General features: G+C 44.4%; 1 protein-coding gene across 2 annotated transcripts; it reads left to right on the forward strand.

The window, feature by feature from the left end:
• Window positions 1-3,705: 3,705 nt before the first annotated feature.
• Window positions 3,706-13,002, forward strand: ccn4a (cellular communication network factor 4a). Of its 2 annotated transcripts, none has more exons than XM_023811820.2 (5): window positions 3,706-4,045; window positions 10,080-10,365; window positions 10,531-10,785; window positions 11,638-11,831; window positions 12,430-13,002. In XM_023811820.2, exons 2-5 carry the CDS (start codon window positions 10,131-10,133, stop codon window positions 12,727-12,729), a joined length of 984 nt encoding a protein of 327 aa, XP_023667588.2. In that variant the 5' UTR covers window positions 3,706-4,045; window positions 10,080-10,130; the 3' UTR covers window positions 12,730-13,002. The 2 variants fall into 2 exon arrangements, with proteins under 2 accessions (XP_023667588.2, XP_023667587.2); XM_023811819.2 differs by having other exon boundaries at window positions 3,707-4,005.
• Window positions 13,003-13,849: the final 847 nt, after the last annotated feature.

Consider the following 13,849-nt stretch of genomic DNA (forward strand, 5'->3'; position numbering starts at 1 on the left):
TCACATGAGTGTTAATTATTTTGAGTAACCAGACAGGTAGTTCTGCAGCCTAATTACAGCTCTATTCTGTTTTATTAAACATGCTAATATAGAATCCTGTGTGATTTTTTACTCATAAATAACCAGCCACTCTTATCAGCACAATTTTCCTTGGATCCCAAATCGCAGTGGCTGTCTAATCATAGTTTCTATGGTAACGTAACAAACTTAACGCTTCCAGTGAACAGCCTGACCAGACATTCTATCCTTATAGCTACTATATTTTTTAAGAGCACAATGGGACACTATTAAATGCTAATTGAAATGATTTTCCTCTGAAAAATTAACCATGACTAGTTTGTTCCATTGTTCCTTGGGCTTCTTTAGTGGTTCCTATAGACTTGATAGAGTCTTACATCCCTGCCTTAATTCACAGGCTCAGAGTTTCCCAGAAATGCTCAAGGCTGCCTGTTACGGCTCAAGATGAATTCCTCCCTTCCTCTTGGATAGAGTGGAGCTGTGCTCTTGTCCAGAGATACAGTCAGGCAGTTGTTTTCATTGTTTCGCCAAGTCCTGTTGATGCCTCACTGGGCCTGAACACCTGGCAAAGGGCCCCACCTGGTAAAGGGCCCCACCTGGCAAAGGGCCCCACCTGGCAAAGGGCCCCACCTGGCCGATTGTCCCCTGGCTAAGGTCACAGGACGTGGAACCCCCCCATCACCCCCATAAATATGATCTTTTCCCCCCTCTTTTCCCCCTTCTGGAAAAAAATACACACACACACACATGGGGCTCTGGAAAAAGTTAAGAGACCATTCCATATTTTTTAAGAATCTAATTACTAATCCTTTTGAATCCTGGTTTAACCCGGTTCTGCTGGCAGACGGCTACACGGAGTGGCAGCAGTATGCAAGATGAAGGTGAAGCAACAACGAAATACCAGCCAGGCGGAGGACAGAAGCGACTTTCTAATGCCAGAGACCGTCGGCTTATCCGCCAGTGTCTCATAAATCAGAGGATGACATCAAGTGACATTCAAAAGGAATGGGAAACATTAGGCGGCGTGACGAGCACGGCTAGGACAGTGTGTATCAGGCTCCTATAGAAGCAGGACTGAAGACCCACAAAGCCAGGAAGAAGCCCTTCATTAATGAGAAACAGGGCAGAACCACGCTGCCGTTTGCATATATATATATATATATATATATATACACACACACACACACACACATACATATTGGAAATCTCCCCCTTTCAGGAAAAGGCCTTAAATCTCACCATTTTAAACCTTTTCCAAAAATGCCGAATGCTTCCAATTTCAGCCTGGTCACTTAATCAGCAGCATATTGCTACTTGGACTGTCAGTTGGTTTGGATAACTAAGTACATGCAAATCTAAGCTCCCATCTGCCAGGAGTGCCACCCGCCAGTCAGGCTAAATGAACACTGCGCGGTGTATAAAGTACATACAGCCCAAAGTCTCCATCTTTTTCAGACCTGTTTTTAACAGCAGAAACCTCTGCTTCTTATTCAGTCAATGTCAGCAGGACATCACGACGAGAACGAGATAACCCACCCAAGATCCATCAACTAACTTACACCATCCCACCTGCACCGATTGAGAGCTGTCATCTCTGACCGTGCAGAGACAAACCCCCAAAGCAAAATATGAGCTCAAGGATTGCACTCTCATGTGATGTACAAAAACATAATTACACAAAGTGAAATTATATTGTGTCCAAAAAGTCTTGGGAAGTGGGTGGTTCTTCACATGTTTATTGTTCTCTGGAATTTACAGAAAATTTCATATTCAGATCCTTCCCTGAACCACAACTTCCCTGAGATAAGAAAAAGGATATTCCGTGAAGGTGTGTATATGAAACAATCTTCTCTGAGAGCTTCTCACAAAACAAAAAAGGCACAGAAACAAGTAGACAGACCAAGCTTTCTTATTTTAGATCAGCTGGACAGAGAAGGTTCTAGACGGTTCTCAGAGGCCTGGAGTCCTACATAAGTGGCCGCAGTTATATAAAGATTATAATTACTGCTGTGCACCAGCCACACTGTCTTGTGAAGTCCTCTAATTCAGAAGCAATCGGAAAAATCCCAGCAACCTACCCGTCTGCTTCTGATCTCAGGGAAGATAGTTGAATTTTTACCTTTACTCAGAACCATCGGAAAACTCAGAACCACAAAAACAAATTTAAGCATGTATTCATGCATAAAATAATCCTGATTAACCTGATTTATTCAATTTTTTTCCATTTCCTTTCAGGAAATATAAAAATGGATTCTTTTTTTTTTATTTTGGAAGCAGTTCAGTTTTTATAACTGCAATAAATAAACAAACTAACCACAAAAAGAAAAATCATCACGGATGATTGCATTCATTTAGCAGATGTTTTTATGCAAAGCGACCTACGTTTATCATTTTTTTAAATGAGATCAGGGTCAGACAGCTCGTGGAGAAACTGGGGTTAATGGTCTTGCTCGAGGGCACAGCAGTGAAATCACTCTACCAACCTTGAGATTTGAACCGATGACCTTCTGAACACAGGCACAGTGCCCTGAACCACTGAGGAACACATCACCCCCATTATTTAATAATCCATTATTATGATTATTATTATTGTTGTTGTTGCTGCTAGTAGAAGCAGTATTAGTAAGGTTACAGTCATTAGTCATGCTGTCAAGACTAGCCAGTAGTAATACGAGGCCAGAAGACAGTCAGATACTGCTCACCTGCAACACAGCAGAAGGTTGAATCCTAGCATATTAGCAAACTGATCTCTGTGCTGCTCAGCGATGGGCCTGTGCTCGTTTACCTCAGAGAGGGACACGGTCCATTGACTCGTCTTCACGGGGCCTCCACAGCCCTTCTGGAAGTAATACCGGCCCCCGGATATCTTCAAAGTGGGCCATCTGACGTGAGGAGCAGGGGGTCACGCTTGGGGCACGTCGAGGCTGTTTTTCTCTCTCGCGCGCGTCTCCAGCTGAGCTACCATAGACAGACCCCGAGCCCCTCTCCTCACAGACGTGGAGGGACCCAGCAGTGTGTTCGCAGACACCAGCAGAGAAAACTTCACAAAGACAATCTCTGCATGGATTTACATTCAAAAGCTCCCATGTCTGTTCAGGTACGGATGTTAGAAATTCCTTACGTCTTCCAGGTCAGGGTCACCGGGAATAGAGTCTATGCCAGGCAGCGCAGGGCACAAGACTGGGGGAGACCCTGGATGGGATGCAGGGGCATAGTTAGAAATTCTGGTCCCTGTAAAGTGCTGGGGCCCCTGGTATCTGCCAGGGTATCCATGCCCCTGTTGCACCGCTGATCTCAGGTCAGCTACACACACTATGAGCAATTTAGACATGTCTTTGGAATGTAGGTGAAAACCATAGAGTCCCAAGGAATTCACTGAGTTATTGTGTCATGCCTCATCACTAGCCTTTATTTATATATAAAGAAGCAAGCAAGCAAACAAACACAAACAAATAAATAAAAGATAAAAAAGAAAAGCAAAAAATAATGATCATTATTAATAATTATAATTATTAAAAATTAACTATAGTTCAAAAGCAGCAGTTTTTTGCAGCCCAAACTGGACATAGCCTCGTGTAAATTTCACATTTAATACCTTCGCAAATTTGGAAGCAAGAAAAGAGAAATTATGCTGTAAATGTCCATTCAGACTGGGACCACCGTACAGTGTCTGGTCGTCTGACTTTCACTTTAAGGCAATGGTAGTAATGTGCAGGGGGCTACGGGCGTAAGCAGGGCAGGGGAAAAGCACCGCAAGAAAAGCGCGGGGCTCGTCCTCGGTGCTGGAGTCAAGGCTGACCTTAATGTGGCATAAACCAGAAGAAGGCTCGTTACAGGAATGCCAGTGTAACGAATGCCTTAAACCGGGGGGAAAGCGTTGCGTTAGCTTTTACAAGGGTTTAATTCTGGGTTCAGTGAATTTACTACCCGGGTCCAGAGATGAGGTGGCTCCTACCGTGGATTTTGATAGCAGCAAGCGTCCATCAGGTGAGCTCCCCACCTTGTCTGATCATCTGAACTTTATGAGGTGTGTTTATTTTCAATATTTTTCGCGGCTTGGGCACGTGGTGTCACACAATAATAAATATAAAATTAGGGCTGCTTGGTTTGTAATGACAGGCTGGCTTTTCAGTGAGGATGTTTGTTTATAGAGTGGTTCCTGCACTTGTTTCTAAACCGATTCGCGACGTATGGGAACGTATGGGAACGAAGTACTTTAACTGCCTTGCATATATGGGCATAGCAATATATTACTTTGTTCCTGCACTGCTTTTACCTGATTATCCATTAGAAATACTCATGCTGAAATGTCAAGGACTTGAATGAACAGACGGGCTTGATGTGCTTTTTTTATAGTTTAACGAATTGTTTCAGTGGTTACGATATGTTTTTGTGCATGATGCTGACAATATGCGACATCTCTGGCATGCAAGATCCTTGATATTTTAAGGCACACACGTGGCAGACTGCCGTGCTTGTAAAGGCAGGTCAACTTTTAGTAAACAATTATACGTATCATGTCAAACAGGCAGCTCTGAATAATTTGTTGAAATAAATGCAAATGTGCAAAAATGTAGATTACATTTTCCGTACGGGACGTCTAGGTTAAAGCTTTGATTCGGCATTCCTTATATTAAACCTTTTGCATCACCTCCTATAATTGCGACCCGTTTAACAACCCATAGGCTATATATAGTATGCAAACGATTAAAAAGTCTTGCTTTATGTTTGGCTTGTCTCATACAGAAGGAAGATTTAGCTGAGGGAATGATCATTAAAACATGAGTATTGTCCAGGGTAGATTAAAGAAGCTGACAAAAGAGATGACAATGAACAATATCACTCTAATTATAATAGGCTATTTTACACTTTTCAGTGTAGTGGTGTTTCTAGCGACAAAACATCTAGAAAAATCGCTCTAATTGCGGTTTCTTTCGTTAAAAAAAAAATATTTTTCGTATATTTTTTTCAAACACAGATCCGAGCTTAATGGCATGCAGAACCCTGCCGCAGTACTTAGGAGCGCAGCGTGTCCGTCTCCCATAGGCGCTGCATGCCGTGTCAGCGGATGAAACGCCACAATGAAAGATGTCACGAAACCGCGCCCTCCCTAATTACCGTCTTGTTCATTTATGTTTAAAATATCGAGGTGTGATGTTTCCACTTCCCGATCTAGCCATCAGAGGCCAGACTGGATATTCTATTAACAGAAATAAATGTAGGCTTCGCATAGCCGAAACCTGATTCCAAAATGCTACGTAACGATGGATAACAGCAAAGCAATGAGCGACCAGAAGTTTAAAGTAACCCATCTAGACTGCAGAGCTAGATATATCTGCACCGTTGGTCAAACTATTAATGGGTTTTGGGCGATGGGAAGTCTGGGGAATCTAAAGTATGGACCATATAACAAGCTCTTATTAGAAGCTTTGTCTGTTTTGTTTATTTATTGATCCGAGGACATACGTTTACAAATGTAACCTGAAATCCATACTGAACTACTTGGGGTTTGATTGTTTAAATCTAGTTGAGTATTGAAAGACAGTGTCGAACTATGTCGCACAGCATTGCACACTGTATTATACTGACACCTTGTGGATAAATTATAGTACAACTGGAATGAAATTTTCTGGAAAAAGGAAACTATTGTTTTTCATCTTTTCCCACATGACATGCATGGTTCAGGAGGCGGAAGTGGTATTATCAAGCCAGGGGAACAGTGAGCCTATCACTGATTTTATGCTTCAAAATCACACATAAGTCAACGTTTCTTAGGACGTACGTCAACATTTAAAATTATAGAAAGAAAAACAATGAACAAAACAATGTACAGGTTAGGTGATGTGTACCCAGGGACACCACTAGAGATTTTAATAATAAGTAATTGATACTTTATTGATCCCCGTGGGGAAATTGTTTTTACACCTCCCTCAACTTGCTCTTTGTAGAGTAAGTTATCCACAAAGGGCAGCCACCTGTTGGGGCACCCAGGGAGCTGGGGGTTAAGGGCCTTGCTCAAGGACCCACAGACATGCTGAGGCTGGGTTTAAACTAGTGACCTTGTGATTACAGGTACACAGGCTTAGCCCACTGAGCCACACACTGCCCATGAAAGCAGTTCCTGCAGATCAATGCAGACCAGTTATGTCACAATAATTTTAGGGCTATCGTGACTCAAGAATCCTCATTGAATGTGGCCCAACGTAAGTACCGCTGAGGGCTTGGCTCCGATACTATTGTGTAACAACTGCGAGGTTGTTGCAGTTGTGTGGCAAAACCCATCTGAGAGTTTGGAGGGGGGTCAGTTGTTTCCCTGATCATTTGTACTGTATCTACCCTTTCCTGTTATTCCACATATCCTGAGTCACATTTTCTGACAAAGTCTCTGTTGGATGCCAAGGACCTCCACCCTTTAGGACTGAGGAAGACGTCTCCTGTTTAGGTGCAGATTTTGGTTTACCTAAAACCCAAGAAAATGATACTAATACCTGATATTGGATTTAACCGTTAGGTTGCTTTAATATGCAGAAATATTCTACTTTATTGGTAAGTCTATAATACTGGTGTCAGCTGGTGTCAAATATAATTGTGATTGCTTTAGGCTTTTGGGGGAAGTAACAAAATAGATGCCTTTCAGACTGCAGACAGATTTCACTGATTGCTGGCGTTTTCAATGCAATTTGATGAAATTTGAACTTTTCCGCTCCGTATTTGTAGCTCTGTTATTCCTGGTGCCGTCATGGTCCACGATTCTGGGGATAAGAGCCTGACTGTATGTTGCATTCCTGGGATGACAGAAACATGGGGGCGGATTTCAAGCGACAGGCTGCCTTTCTTGGAGGTCGCTATAAATCTAGATTAATAGCCTGCGTTGAGATTAGGGGATAATGTAATCTGCTGATGCATAAAGATCTGCCCACAGACAACATGAGCTCGTTGACGATTTATAGTTTATTAATGGGCCAACATAGTGCCTCACATCACCATGGTTGTAGGTTCGAAACCCCGCCCTTTACTCTGTTGCATTGGGTTTGCATGTCCACCCTGTGTTGCACACGTTTCCTACTGCAATCCACACACATATACCTATAGTATATGGACAAAAGTATTTGGACACACCTCTTAATTATTAAATTCATATGTTTCATTCAGAGCCATTGTTTATGAAAGAATGGGTAATTCCGAAGAGCTCAGTGAATTCAAGTGTGGTGCTGCCATAGGATGTCACCTTGTCAAAAAGTCAGTTCGTAAAATTTCTTCCCTTCTGGATATTAAACAGGCAACTGTAAGTGGTATTATTGCCAAGTGGAAGCATTTAGGAACAACGGAAACTGAACCACAAAGTGTCAGACCACGTAAAGTCACAGCAGGCTTGCAGAGTGCCGACACGCACAGTGTGTTAAAGTCGCCAATGCTCTGTTGACACAATAACTGCAGAATTCCAAATTCCTTCATGGAATGGGCTTCCGTGGCTGAGCAGTTGCATGCAAGCCTCACGTCACAAAGCACAATGCCAAACATTGGTTGGAGCGGTGTAAAGCACACTGCCACTAGACATGGCAGCCGTGGGAATGACGAATCACGCTGCTCTGTCTGGCAGTCTGATGGATGAATATGGGTTTTGTGGATGCCAGAGAATGTTACCTGCCTGACTGCAGTGTGCCAGCTGTTTGGTGGAGGAGGGATAACAGTATGGGCTTGTTTTTCAGGGAATGGGCCCTGTAGTCCCAGTGAAAGGAATTCTTAAAGCTTCTGCACACCAAGACATTTTGGTCAATTCTATGCTTCTGACTTTGTGGGAACAGTTTGGTGAAGGCCCCTTTCTGTTCCAGGATGATTGTGCACCGGTGCGCACAACAAGGTCCATAAAGACATGGTTTGGTGAGTTTGGTTTGGAAGAACTTGACCGGGCTGTATAGAGCCCTGACCTCAAACCCATTGAACACCTTTTGGGATGAACTAGAATGAAAATTATTAGCCAGGTTTGTAGCATGTGTACTCCCAGCATCCCAGTTCATACTTGCATATACCCTTAAAAATTATGTTGAATAACGACTTACGAACAATTCAAGTTACGAACGGCCGTTCGGAACATACCTCATTCGTAAGTAGAGGAGCATCTGTACAAACAAACAAACAGACAAAAATGAATGAATGGCAGCCAGAGTTTAAATTGATCTTTATGTCGGTCTAAAACTTTGCTATTATGCTTGTCAAAGTGTGTCGGCTTAGCCATTTCAAAACCTTTGCTAAAATCACCCTATTATTTCCGGCAACCATACAATATGTCACGCCCAGCTCCGTCCGATCCTAATGTGTGCCACGCCCACCTCGTTACCTCCTGTTTTTGCCTGATTATCATCACCTGTTGCCTATTCCTTTTGCCTTGTCTTGTGTATTTAGTCCGAGTCTCAGTCAGTCTTTCCCAGATTAGTCATTGTAGTGTCATGTATTGTCATGTCTGCTGTTTCGATATCTGCCCGTTTCCCGTAATAAACCCCGACTTTCCGTATTACTGGCTCTGCTCGCCTGCTTCCCGGCTCGCCTTCTCCGCAATCGTGACACAATACACCCATGTATTTCTTGACTCGACTACTAGTGCACCTCATACAGCTAATCTCATTGAGTATTTTAACTAATCATGTTAATTAATTAAGTGAGCTGGTGGTGAAATTTAATAAACACATGGAATGGCTGAGGTGCCCCTGAGGAGAGGTTTGGGAACTAAAGTGCTGTTCATCTAGCCATCCAGCAAGATGTCAGTAGCTTTTTGGAGAACAGAAGAAATTTCTGCTAGTTTTTATTGTGTTACTCTTAATTTCTTTATGTTCTAGTCTTGCACTGTGTTTTTTGTTCTGAGTAAATGTGCACTTGCTACCCAGATAAACAGCTTTTAACTTTGCTTTTCACTGGCTAAGACCTTTGCACAGTAATATATGTTGCATTAGACCCGTCCAGAGTGTACCCCTGCTTGTGCCCTATGCTGCCTGGGATAGACACCAGGCCTCCTGCGATCTTTACAAGAATAATTAAATTATTATTATTATCAGTATTATTATATTGCAAAATTATGTGTGTTTTAATACAAGTCTAACTCTATAAATTCAAGCCACTTAAGCACTATTAAAATATAGCTGAGGGACTGTAACTGTAAACGCCAGCAAAGTGAACTTGACCCTGAATATCTTATTAAAATAAAGGAGCTTCTGTCGCACGCCTTCACACAAACCAGACACTGCAGGTTGGCTGGCTAGACTGCGCAGAGAAAGCCTACCTGAGACTACTGTGCTTGTTTGCTTCGCTGCTACCATCACCGAGTTTGCCGGGGAGACTTTGCTGCCTTTGTTCATCGTTATATAATTTGGGCCGCGGACAAAAGACTGCTGAGCGACGGAGTCGGGCTTCCCAGCACGGCGCTGAGACGGACCTGGCGAAAAAGGCTTCGCGGAACATTAGTCGCTTTCAGTTTGGTTGCTGGGTGAGCGCTATGCAATAAAGGGGGGAATGTGGCCGATTAGGGAGCCCAGGTGATTGCCTGACGGGAACTGTGCCGGCGTGGAGCTGGGAATGAGAGCACTGAACACCAAAGGTGGCCTCGGGCCTCAGCAGGGCCAGGAGTGATTGTGCCAGACGGGATAAACATTAAGTGGGTAGGCTTGTCTGTACTGAGCCTAGGTGGCATTTTTGTCTAGACTTCAGTAGACTATAGGAGGTGAGCTGATATCCCCGATTCATTCGCAGAGAGGCAGGAGAATGTGTGTCCGCCTTACCCTAACCCTTTCTGGGAGGTCTTTCAGACGATGGCTGCTTCTAAATACAACAAAACCATCTTTTCAAAACTTTTAAAGCACCGTTAAGAATGCAGTCAGGAACAGGTGCCTACAAACAATTCAATGCAAACTGATAGTTTAATAAAAGCCTGAATCCCCGCCCCCCCCCAAAGCACCCCCTTGTACAGATGTGTTCTGCAGTCCATGCCCTGCAAAGTTCACTAACAGAGAGGTTTCATGCTACAGCCCATCTCTGATGAAGTCCCCCCATCCCCGGGTTGTATGTTACAGGCTCCTTGCCATGGCCCCATCACCATAACGACCGCACCGCCTCTCCTGACCATGACGGAGACATACAACCGCACCCAGTACTGCAAGTGGCCCTGCAAGTGCCCCAAGACGCCGCCTTGGTGCCCCCCGGGCGTCAGCCTGCTCATTGATGGCTGCGACTGCTGCAGGGCCTGCGCAAAGCAGGTGGGCGAGACGTGCAACGAGGCCGACACCTGCGACTATCACAAGGGCCTGTACTGCGACTACAGCTCTGACAAGCCTAGGTACGAAAAAGGAGTCTGCGCATGTAAGTGACCTCAAAGCCATCCGCAGGATTCAGCCATTTTCCGTGGCTCATCCTACAAATTTCATTCAACTTTTTCCTCAGTAAATATCTTTGAAGCTGTAGTCGTTTAGCAAATGGCTTCCTGAAGCCTGTTCTGACTGAGAGGATGTGCCCCACCCCCCACAGACATGGTGGGAACTGGCTGTAAGCACGACGGCGTTATCTACCGCAACGGCCAGAGCTTCCAGCCCAGCTGCAAATACCGCTGCCTGTGCGTGAACGGCGCCATCGGCTGCGTGACGCTGTGCTCCGACTCGCAGCCGCCACTGGTTTGGTGCCAGGCCCCGCGGCGCGTCAAGCTCCCGGGTCGCTGCTGTGAGCAGTGGATATGCGACGAGGCCCGACGGCCGCGTAAGGCCTCCCCCAGGCACGCTCTGGATGGTACGCGCCTAACATGCTTTTACCCCTCACAGGGATGGACCATTGATTACTCAGAGGGGTTTTAGTAAACAGCAGGCTAAAAAGGTAAACCTCCTGTTGTGGGAAAAAAGAGAAACATTCCCTGTAATCTTGTCAGAAGAGAAGGCTGATAAGGAGATTGGCTGGGACAGCACTAGATCATTTCCCCATATGATATGAGTGATGCTCATTACATCATGTTCGTTTTGACGTGTGACCTATTTCCAGGTAGAGCTACGTGGGATCTCGTTACCTGTAAGACTAAACAGTTTCCTGTGTACCTGTATTATTTTTGTTCTCGTCTTTTTTACCCATCTAGCAGGAAATGAGTTACAGTGTGGTCTATAAAAATAATAGTTTTTAAAAAAATTGACAAGGGAATCACTTGCAGGAAATCTGTCATTAGCTCTCTTCTTGAAACAGTTTGAAAGCTGTTATTTGAGATCTTGTTAAGCATGTTGTGACATGGGGTTGTGGGTTTGAATCCTAGCCCAGCTCTCTGCATATTCGTGTGGGGGGGGGGCTTCTTTCCACAGCTCAGAGACGTGTGCAATGACATCTCCTAATTGCTCTTAGCTGCCTGGCATCTCATCCATGGAGTTTGTCCTCTGTACCTTCTGGGACGATCTCCAGATTTGCTTTGACCTCACCTGGAAAAGCAGTTATGGAAACTGGACAGATGTCTTAATATAGTACATTTTAAAGTGGTGTGTACAGTTAGGATGGTGTTTCAGTGACTCCTTCTGCTAAAACAGCCTCACTGGCTGTTAAGTCAGTTGACGGTAAGATTTTCAACGGGATTCCTGGCACTTTCCGGTTTCTTCTCTGGCATAGTGTTCCCAGACGACAATGAGGTCTGGCAGAAGAACTGCGTGGCCCAGACCACATCCTGGAGTCCCTGTTCCAAGACGTGCGGCCGAGGTCTGTCCACACGGATCTCCAACGCCAACCACCAGTGCGAGATGGTGAAGGAGACGAGACTGTGCACCGTCCGGCCGTGCGAGGTCGACATCACCAAGCACATCAAGGTCCCACCAGCATTTATCACACATACTGTCCTGTCATCCAAAGTTAACTGCATAGCATTTATATTTTGATAAAGCTGTATTTTTACAAGCTGTTTACACTTAAGGTAAAATGATTACTGATTACCTTCCGGGAGTTGGGAGGGAGCAAAAACGTGGACTGTCTGCGGGTCCCGGAAGACCGGCTTGGGAAGCACTGAATTATAGGATAAAGTGGTTCTCAGACCTTTTGTCTGCTGATCCCCCATCCCATTGGTCAATATATCTGCGAGTGGAAGGGCGTCCCCTAAAATAAAATTCACCATAGTGGGGTGGTGTTCCCGAATGATAAAAATTTGCTAAAAGATTCCTAACTATAAGATTTCTGGAGTGCTTAGCTGACAAATAAAAATTTGTCTTTTTTTTTTAGCATATTCAAAAAATCATTTCAGGACCCATAGTTTGAGAACCGCTACTCTATGCGAGGGTGCTGTAGACTCAGACATAGGGACCGTGGAGTGTTATGTTTGGCATACACTAGTTAGTATTGGTTATGGAAGGCTTTCGGTCTTTAGGTCACTTTGCGATCGTCCCGTCATCTTCTCTCTTTGCTGTTTTCCAGCCGGGGAAAAAATGTCTCAACATATACAGGGAGGAACAGCCACAGAACTTCACCCTCTCGGGTTGCACCAGCACGAAGGCGTACCGGCCCAAATACTGCGGGGTCTGCACGGACGAGCGCTGCTGCATCCCCTACAAGTCCAGGACGGTGGAGGTTGAGTTTCGGTGCCCCAATGGGGCCGTCTTCTCCTGGCAGCACATGTGGATTAACGCCTGTTTCTGCAACCTCAGCTGTAAGAACCCCAACGATATCTTCAACGAGCTGGAGCGCTACTATGATTACCCTGAGATGGTGAACTGACAGGCTGGCCTTTTCCCAGAACCTGGATGCACGATATTACCTTATCGCCGTTTGGAACTTTCCAGAAGTTTCATTCTGAAGGGTCAAAGCTTCCTGACACTTTATTTTTTTAAGTTAATTGAAATCAATTAATGAGCCACAGATTGTTGAAAGGAAAGGTAATTTTCTTACCATTTTTAGAGGCATGAAATTTGTAAAGGGTCTCAGCGGCCATCTTTTTTCCTATTGGAAAATATTATTCTTAATATGCAGGTATAAAGGGATTTAATTGAACGACATTGTCCGTAGCTGGATATGATGTATGTGTGCCTTTCCTCACGTCGCTGTCGGATGCAGGGTTTGGCGGTGACCTTGGATGCCTTGAAGGGTCAGCCTCCCCAGGTACACTGTGTGCTCTTGGGCGTGGAGAGAAGACGAAGGTAACCCTGCACTCCGTGAAATCGGAGAGTACCAAACTCGTGACAAATTGATGATGATATTGCACAGCATCTCTCAGTTCCCCTGTGGGAGCTTGTATGCCCATTCAACTATTTTGATATTTATCTATCATGACCATTATTAGATGACTAATACACAAATAACCTTCCTAGATGCTTGTATCAGTCAAGTATTAAGGTTTTATTAATTTCTCATATTCGGAGTTGAATAGAATTGCTTGTTTCGAAATACTGTCATAAAAAATTGTGCTTTTGCCAATATTTATCAGGGACTGGTTTATTTAACTATATAAATAAAACATGAAAAGCAGCAAAGCGATTTTGTTTTCATAACGCATTAATGTATTTCAACAGATGTACCATTCCCTGAGTAATCATTATAATTCGAGGTGGTTACGAAAGCACAAAATGGTGAGACTGAGTTGTATTGAACTGGCACTATATCCTTTTGTGTTTGTGGGCAGATTGAACAGGCTTTCAGGAGGATGAGCCAAGCACTGGTGTCCTTTAAGCAGGGCATTTGTCATCCTGAGTGTGTCTATCAGTGTTTCTCGGCCCGGTTCTCAGGGACCCTCCCAGACAGTTCATATTTTTGCTACCGGGAGCTGGGAAGGGCTAAAAACATGGAAACACTGGTCTGAGCGACCCTGCTCTTGGTTACCAGAGGAATGGAAATGATGGCC

Source organism: Paramormyrops kingsleyae, chromosome 23, assembly GCF_048594095.1.
Source record: "Paramormyrops kingsleyae isolate MSU_618 chromosome 23, PKINGS_0.4, whole genome shotgun sequence".
NCBI classification, from domain to species: domain Eukaryota; kingdom Metazoa; phylum Chordata; class Actinopteri; order Osteoglossiformes; family Mormyridae; genus Paramormyrops; species Paramormyrops kingsleyae.